This window comes from Aptenodytes forsteri, unplaced genomic scaffold (assembly GCF_000699145.1).
Source record: "Aptenodytes forsteri isolate BGI_AS27 unplaced genomic scaffold, ASM69914v1 Scaffold3, whole genome shotgun sequence".
NCBI lineage: Eukaryota > Metazoa > Chordata > Aves > Sphenisciformes > Spheniscidae > Aptenodytes > Aptenodytes forsteri.
In genome coordinates, this window is record NW_008795283.1 from 2472732 (window position 1) to 2482109 (window position 9378).

The window sequence follows — 9378 nt, forward strand, 5'->3', positions numbered from 1 at the left end:
TGCATTCTGCTGCCATAGAAATTTTGCTATAATTTAAGTTTATCAACAAGATGAAAGAAACCAGAACGATTTAATTTTTAAGTAGGATAATGAGAACTGATGCCGCTTCTAACTATTTGTTGAATGACTTCATAAAAGTCTTACCTGCATGTGGCTATAAATGAGGTCGTTTGAGTATTAGTAAATGTTTTAGTCAGCTACAAGTTGACTGAATGAACTTGTCCTGCAAAGGAATGTTTTAGTGTTCTGCAACTTGTGGATCTGAACTGGCCCAAATCCTTAGGACTGCAGCCCAATGCCGAGCTGCATCACTTGCATTACAGCTACTATCAGCATTCAGGTTCTGATTGTAGTTCAGCTTTCCTTCTCTTCTATCTTCCACTGTACTTTAGTTTGCTTTTCTACTTTTTTCTTCATCTGTGTCCCTCTGACAGGTTTGATCACAAATCTATCAAATACAGGGTTTGAAAAAAAGTGCATTGAACAGTCTTAGCAGCTCACTGATTTTTCAATTTCCAAGAAGTCAAACTGCCACTGTTTAACAACAGTTTTGCCAGAGGCATTTTTTTTGCTTTGGGAACTTGATTCACACAGCCTGAATTCTCCCTTTTAGATTTTAGATCTGCTGACCCTTCACCCTATGAATCCTTCCTGCATGAGTGTGCTTAGACTGTTGGATTAGCACTGGTATAAACATCCCCTGTGTTGCTTTTGTGTACTTCTGCTAGGGTTTTGGCGGGGGTTTTTTTGCCTAGTGGTTAAAAGGTTAGTTCGATTAAGGCCCCAGTCACAGGTTGTGTAACTCTTTCAAAGACACCTCTGCTTGAATGCTTCCTTAGAAGAGAACGCCTGTTGTGTCGCAGTATGTGCAATAGAACTCGTGTAGCTGCTTTGAAGGAACTGAATTCCCCAAACATTGCAAGCTAGAAACAAATTAAGGGAAAGGTGTTTAATGTTTTAAGTTTACTAGCGAGCCAGAACTTCTTACCCTTTTGTTGTATGTCATTTTGTCTCAGCTTGTAACGCGCCTCGTTTGGGGATCAGGTTGTTTTAAGGCTCATACCTTGTCTGATCTGCATGACTTCACTCTTTAAAGGTACTGTCTTAGTGAACAGTGATTTGTGGGTGACCATACAATGGTGGTTTCTTCTTCATTCTAGCTACTTCTGCAGATGGGCTGGAGGCTAGTAACTGCCGCTAGCAGAAGGGCAAAACAGGAAAAACACCACCAGGAGTTCTGAGGGGCTATTTACTGCATTAAAAACAGCTGGGAACACAAGTCCTTCCCTTGCATGGCTATCTTTTACCCATATAAATGCTTGATGTGCTTGCTCGGAGAGGTTGAGGTGACAAGAGGAAGAGCCATAAATAAAAATTGTAGTTAGTTTTTTTTATGTTTTCTTATTTTGTTAGTTTTTGTTGGTTTGTTTTAATTGGTTCCCTAAGAAGTGTCCTTCCTTTTACTGTCCTTCAAGTGTCTTCTAAAAATCTTTCTGGAATTAAATCACAGAAGATAACTTCACTGTGGTTGGCTGGTATTCCATTCCCTCAATTGTAGAAACTCTGTGATGAATTAAAAATGTGGATGCAAGCAGTTGTTTGTCTGAGCCCTTAATTTTTAGACTAGCTGGCCTAAATTTAGTACTTCTAGAAGTGAGGAACTGATAGCACCAGCATCAAGGCGTGATACAGACAAGCCATTCAACAATTCCACGTGCTTCTGCCAACACACTTGCTATTTTAATGCTGATTGCAAATGAGATACAAATTCATCTCAAGCCTAGCCCTGCTGAAATGAATAGTATTCACAAGAATGATTTTGACCTTTGCGGCTATGTTATTTTTGCTTTAGTTTTATTTTGTTGTAAAGCACCTGCAAGAATATAATTCAGTAACTCAGTGGTTTAGGGTTTGATTTCTGCTAGGACTGAGAATACATTGGATAAGATGGGTGTGTGTGTGTGAATATTCAAGTGAGGAGGCTTCAGAAACCTAAAATAAGACTGAACAAGCTCATTAATAAAGGATACTAGAAACCTTGACTCCAGATAGTGTGTGCTGGACACATCAGCCCAGATGAATTGCTCATTGCCCTCCATTTCAGAAACATGAACCTCAGTAAAATTGTATGGAAAAGCACATCTGTGAACTAAAATTATTATTTGCAGCAAGCATTCACCACGAGGGCTAAAGCAATATAAAATAGAAAAATACCACTTTCTCCTCAGTTAAGCGTGTGAGACATTGGGGTGTGCTGGCAGGAAAATGAATTGCATTGCAGGAGAAATAAAAGAGATGTTCCCTCCGATGCGTGGGGCTTAGAGGAGGGCCATGGAGAATTATGCAGTTAGAAAACAGTTCCGGAAAAGATAAAATAGATAAAGTGCATAAAGATTTTCAGAAAGCAATACTGTTTTGTATTGGAAATGGAATACTCTGTAACTGTGGTTCTGAGCACAACTGTTGTAGGGCCCATTTGTTTAAAAATCATCAGTATATCAAAGATAGCAAAGTCTATTTGCCCATGTTGCTGTGGTGACAGATTAATGTCATTGTGGCTAGCTGCCTCTGCCTAATCAGATAATCTAATATAGCTGGTTTAATTATTCTCACGCTACGGGCATAACTACTTCTTTTGTTTGAAAATTTGGAATACAAGCAATTCAAAGATGCTCTCTGAAGCATCTCTGCCGAAGTAGAGAACTGGTTTTGTACTCCCCTTTTCTGTTATGGTTCCTATTTTTATATCCGTACTCGGGGCATCAGTGAGTAATATTCAGCTCCTTAATCCTCTGACAGAGAAAGAACTTCTTGATAGATTGTTGCTTCAGTGGGATGATTTGCCAACTTATTTTCTCCAATTTGCTCACATTCTTCTTTGACATGGCATCAGTCAGATGATGAAAAAAAGGCAAAGGCACTCCAAAAGAAGCCATTTCAGATGCCACAGAGACCAGTGGACCAGTTGCTGCCAGTTTTCTGCCAGACTTCCTGGTTCTGCAAAGGATAGATTCTTAGTCTGATTTCTTTCTGGGACTCTGGCAGGCCCTCGCACTTCCTCATGGCAAAATGTCTAAAAAGTAGGGATATCGAGCTCCAGAGACATCTGATCCTGTACAAATACAAACAGGTATTCATCCTGAATTCCCTTGACTTCTCTTTGTTATTTACTCCTTGTCTCTGAACAAATCTGTCTCGGAAGGGAAAAGCCTCACTATGGACTCTTTGTAGCTATCTTTTCAATATTTAACACTGCTGTATTTTCTCTGATGCTTGCAGAGTGAGCAGAAAGATCTGGTAGTACTAACAAGGATGTGGAACCTCTCTGTGCACACTTTATGTACCTTTTTAGATGACTTTTCAATACAAAACAGACCTTTCCCAGAGGGACTTCAGAGCAGACTACCTCTCCTCCATTTACATTGGTTCATATAGAATCTTAAGAGTTTTCTAATTCTCTTGCTTAAAAAAAAATTTTATAAAACCTAGTGATCAATCTAACACTGCTAAGACTATTTGAGGAAGGAGCATGCCAGCTTGCTTGTCCAGGCATACGGTAGGTATTGTACATTTACAAGAAAGTATATGCTTCTTAAATACAAAAATATCTGATCTACTTGCTGAAATGCTCAGTAGTGAGACAGAGGGGAAAAGGTCTGATAAATTGTGAGAGGAGGTACTGAACATGTGCTAGTTAAATCATCATGAAGGCAGCAATTCAGAGTAGTCCTTTGAGCAAGTAGAGTTCTATTTTTCTACTCAAAAACTTGGTGTATCCCCAAATCAACAATATCTCTCATGCATCCACTGAGAGAAGACTCTTTCCTACCTTGTCTTTAGGAAGTGGAGCGTGGGAAATAATTAGAGGGTGAAGAGAGATTCTTTCTGTTCTCTTGAATAATTCGAAAAGGTTAAGCATGATTGATGAAAGTCTATACATAGTGGACTTAGGCTGGGTTTTGTTATCTTTATCCAAACCTGATGCTTGTCCTATGAGCTGTATGTCTAGTAAGTGCAGTGCTTGAACCAAGCAATGGAGACTGTCTTCATTCTGGTTTCAAGTATTATATTAATGAGCTGTACTGAGAATTTGCTTAAGTACTGCAGCTAATAAAAATAGCAATTAAGTACAAAGAGCAAATACACCTTGATATTGAGACATGTTCCTAGGAACAGGCTAATGTAATGCAATGTAAAATTCCTTTGCCTTTGCTCCGAAAGGCAGCTCGATGATTGCCATACAGAAAAAGGTATATCTGCAGCCCACTTTAATTTTTGAATAGTGTCTCTTTTATCTACATAGCCAGATCTTATGTGGAAGCTCTGTTAACCATAAATTCCAGAGGATGCAAAGTAAAGGCATTCAAGTTTGGGAGAATTCCAGAATAAAGGTTACCTGTACATCTTAAATTTGGCTGTGCTGAACAAGTATTAGTAATTAGTTTATTTTGTTTTACTTCCAATAATAATTTGGTTTACTTCCAATACTAAAGGTGTATGGTCTTACTGTATGTACACTGTTGAAAATCTCTGTGAATACAGAATTACTGGCATTCTTGTGGGCTTTTTTTTACAGTGCTTGTCATGGTAGTGTCAGATTATGTTGCATGTGTTAACTATGCATCTTGTGAGATGAGTGCTGATTATCCCATTTACACAGGCAAAAGACTTTTTATTAGCGGGTTTTGTCTACTTGGAACAAAACTTGACTAATTTCTATTGGGAAAAGTTAGGTGTTTTTGCCAAAGTCTATTCCAAAAGGCCAACCTGGTATAGACAGCCAGCATAGAATTTTTTTTCCCTGAGCTTGTTAGCTTGGTAAAACCAAAGCATGACTGAAATCAGGTATTTCATAAGCAGAACATTAAGGCAGTACTGTGGATAGGCTTGCATACTGGCTCTGCTTACAATAAGTGTTGTGCATCACGTTAACCATTGATCTAAAATAAAGTGATAGTGGTTGTCCAATGAGCTCCTTAATCATATTGCTCCCGAATCTGTGAGTAAAACTGAGAAAGGTGAGGAGATCCAACTATTATGTTTGCTATGGATTACCAGTTTCTTGGGGATATTGGTGGATCTTTGGGGCTTTTCTCCACCCCCCCCTCCACACCAGGAAAACTGAGGGAGGGCTAGGTGGACAGCACAGTCAAGGCTGTTGCTAGTGGTTAAATCGTTACACTTCGCAATGTTACTACCTCTCTCCACTTCAAAAGTAGCTTTCAGTAAAACTCTTCTCCTTCACCTTTCCCCACTAACTAAAACTGCTGCTGTGTCTTGAGAGGATGTTGGATGCTTTCTTTCCTTCACGACTGTTCCCTAAAGGGAGTAGTGCAGGCCTGCTTTTCACCCCCATACATTCAGCTCCCTGCCTGCTGATCAGGTGCGACTGACTGAGCAGCTGGATGAAATGTTACTCTACATCACTGGCACAAGCAACTCTAGTTTCCTGGGAAACAAGTGCCTTCATTAGTGCTAAGACTGTATTGTAGGCAACAAACTATTCTTACCGTTAGTGAGTAAGCATCCCCTATTACATAAAAATAGAGCCCTGCAATTTGGGATAAATTATTACACACTGAAATATTGAAATGATGGATAATCTGCAGTGTGAGAGCTTTTAAGTTCTGGATGGGTGAAGGAGATGCAGGAGAAACACATTTGTAAAGGGGGAGGAAAAAACCTCACATCTCTGGAATACTTGCAAGTATGGGTCTGAGGGATAAAAATTAATAAAAAGAGTCTGCAACTTGCAATTGTTCCGGGTATTTGCACTACTGTTCTATTTCACATGCTTGTAATAGATTATGAATCCAAAGACATACGTGGTTTTTTTATTTTCTGTTACAGATCTGGAGTCCTTACAAACAGCCTGACTGCACAGGGGATCTGGATGGTAGAATTGAGGATGATTCGCGTTGCCTCTACACTCATGAAGAGTACATCAGTCTTGTGTTGAACAGTGGTAGTGGATTGTCCCATGATTATGCCAACCAGTCAGTCCAGGAAGATCCACGGATGATGGCCTTTTTTGACTCCCTGGTGCGCCGGGAGATTGAGGGCTGGAGTTCTGACTCAGACAGCGACCTCAGTGAGAGCACAATCCTGCAGCTCCATGCAGGAGTAAGTGAACGCTCCGCTTACAGCGAGTCAGAGTCCTCCGCCTCTTTGCATCACTCCCCACCACATGTGGCTGAAGAGTCTGATGAAACTGCCTATAACTTAAGGGCCTTAAGATCAACTGAATCCCCCTCAGCCAGAGAAGACGTGGCTTCCCGTCAGCAGAGGCTCTCTGCACTGAGAAAGTATCAGGATAAACGTCTCCTGGCCCTTTCCAATGAGTCTGATTCTGATGACAATACCTGTGAGGCAGAACTAGATACAGACCTTTTCCGACGGCCACGGTCCCCGAGTCCTGAGGAGAATGAATCCAGCAGTTCCAGCAGCAGCAGCAGTACAGAAGATGAAGAGGAACTGAATGAACGACGCACATCTATGAGGCAGCGCAATGCACTGAGGCGCCGACAGAAGGTGCAAAAGGAGGAAAGGACTAGTACTAACACGGAGAATGTGACCCCCTACATAGGTGAGGATATCTATGATTACCCCCAGATCAAAGTAGATGATTTATCTTCTTCTCCAGCTTCTTCACCAGAAAGGAGTTCAGCCAACAAAGAAGTTCTCAAAGAAAGGACCTCTCCTTGTTCAGACAGTGAATCAGTGGAGAGAAAGATTTACAAAGCTTACAAATGGCTTCATTATTCTTACATATCATATTCAGCTAGTAAAGATGGTGAGTCCTCCAGAGGAGATGGGGAGAATGACGAAGGGAAACCAGGAACTAGTGGAAGGCATAGTACAGCACACTCGCTAAATAAGGAAGATGCTAGGAACTTGAGTTCAGTAGTTCCTCAAGGTTCCCCAGCTCTTTCTACCGAAAGCCACAACAAAGAAACTTTAAAAGAATGTGGCTTGATAGAAAATTCTAGTAATGGTCAAGCTCATGAATGTGACAATCAGCGGCAGATGGAGGGTCAAGAAAACACATCTGAAGACACTAGCAGTGGAGGTATAGAGCATACTTTTGAGACTAAAAAGCTCAATGGAAAAGCTAACCGCAAAGGGCTAAATAGTTGTACTGAAGAACCATGCATTCAGACTGCAGGAATTGTGGAACAGAAAAATAGTCAGAACTGTCAACCAGCATCAAGCCATCACTCACTGGTCCCTCCGTTCTCCACTGTCGCCATCTGTAGCATGTCGGGTCACTGCTCCAGAAACCAGACTGATGACAGTGAGGAGAGGAGCCTCGACACCTCCTGCATTAACCACAATAACGGCCACTTGCATCTTCGCCCTTCATGCTTCAACAACGGACAGAGTTTTGGAGAGCAGGAGGCTGTGACACAAGGACTACAGGTGCATTCAAATGCTGATAATGGCAACCTTGTACAGATGGGTGTGACCTTGCACAAAGACTGCTGCCTGTCTGAAATGGACTCCAACAGCTACAATGTGAGCACGAGAGAAGATACTGCTGACTTGCATCCTACGGGCAGTGAGAGTACTCAATCTCTTGGAGGACTGAAAAGACACAGAGCGGAGTTGGAAGATGCAGATTCAGAGAGTTCATCCTTAGAAAAGAAGTTAAAAACATGATAAATGCGAATGTCTGTCGTAGCGTGCACTCTCAAAAAAAAAAAAGAAAAGGAAAAAGAAAGTATTAAAGGCACATAGAGCTTGGGTCTGAAGCATTGCGTTTGATTCTCCATTCCATTCTTCAGTGGGTCTGTTTTAGATTGCCAATGGTTCATGCTGTATAAAAATCCAACTTACTCCTTAATGAGACTGAGTCTAGTGTACCCATACAAGGTTCTGTTTAAAGTAAATCCTTATTAAGACGGTTGACTGAATTATTCTTGTGTGAACATGTGTCGTTTGTTCAGCCAGCCAACCAGGATGACTGCTTTAAGTTTTAATTGTTCTTATAAGAAGGAATTTTTCCATACTGACATTTATTACACATTACAGGCTGAAGAATGATTGAATTAGATCACACTGGTGGTAGCTTGGGATGCGTTTCTTGTTGAGAAAAACAGGGAAGAAACCTTTCTGGGCCCTTTATTCTGCTTCAGAAACTAAAGAAATGCAACCGTTAGGGAGGATATTTTCAGAACTGAATGGTATCTTTAGAGATGATACTTCATAAAGCACTTGCTTCTGATACAGTTCAGTGACATTATTTTTATGCCAACAAAAAAGCTATAGGAAGTGAGCCTTTTTCCAAAATCAACTTTAGACTGTTCCCATGGTGACATTGAATTTTGTGGGGTTTTTTAAAGCAAAGAACTGAGTAACACAGTGTCATCACTATATTAAAATGTGATTGTTTCGCAAGAGGAAGGTATGCTATAGGCCTCACTCTAACCAAGGGCTATTAAAAATCAGGCATTGAAACATGCCTTTCTGTGAGCTTAACACATAGAGATTCATGATTGTTATTATTATTTATTAAGAGTATGGCTCTGAGTGTTGGGATGTATCTTGACTGTGCCCTCCCTTTCCCCCATGTGCTTACTTTTGGGAGTCAGCAGGCCAAAGAGAAAATAGCGGAAGGATGGATAACGTAACTGATGCATGTTATTAACAGCAACACTTGGTAAAGTCTAAAAACTGCTCTTTTAGCAGTTTTCTTAGCCCAAAGCTCAAAATTGGTTGGCATTGGGGATCAGGGTTGTTTTCCACCACTGTGCTGCAAATATTTAGAACTGCAGATGGGTAGATGGATACAACCGAGTTGTGTGTGTACGGGAGAGCTTCAGAGAAACGTCCGCATGTGTGAGGATGCTGGGACTCCCAAGTCTGGCAATCAGAACTTGAGCAAGAGCGTAGCTCCGGCTGCCATGAACTGGCGTACTGTTCAGGTCGATGGAGTCCTTTCTTGCCTGGGCTCTGTTTTTAACGGAGTATCTAGCGAGTCCTCTCTGTTCCGGCATGCTGGAACTGGCGAAGTTGCACTTGCTTCCCTAGCAACAAGGTAAGAGGAGTCAGTGTGCGAAGGAGAAAAGAAACCACCTATAAAGGACACGAAAACTACGTGTTTGTGCCTTGCAGTGCTGACAAGAGAAAAAGAGGCTTCTTTTGACCCCAGTAATTGTCACAGGCCTTCAAGCCCAGTACTGAGGAAGGGCTAGATTATTTTAAGGAATAGGAGATTTTGGCTTTCGATATGACTCTAGCAGTACACTGCTGTAGAGCACTGGTCTCAGAATAATTATTTCATACGCACAGCTACCTGGTACCTGGGGAAAGAAGGAAGATGCCCTGTTAAAACATGATGAAAGTAAAGGGGCGCTTCAGAAGGGACGCTGGGAGGGA

General features: G+C 41.3%; 1 protein-coding gene across 1 annotated transcript in view; it reads left to right on the top strand.

The window, feature by feature from the left end:
• Window positions 1-7913, top strand: part of DCAF5 (DDB1 and CUL4 associated factor 5) — a 73706-nt gene extending 65793 nt beyond the window's left edge. The window contains exon 9 of the mRNA XM_009279288.1: window positions 5851-7913. Coding sequence (XP_009277563.1) covers window positions 5851-7659 — 1809 coding nt within the window. The 3' untranslated portion in view covers window positions 7660-7913. The remainder of the gene's footprint in view (window positions 1-5850) is intronic.
• The last annotated feature ends 1465 nt before the right edge of the window (window positions 7914-9378 follow it).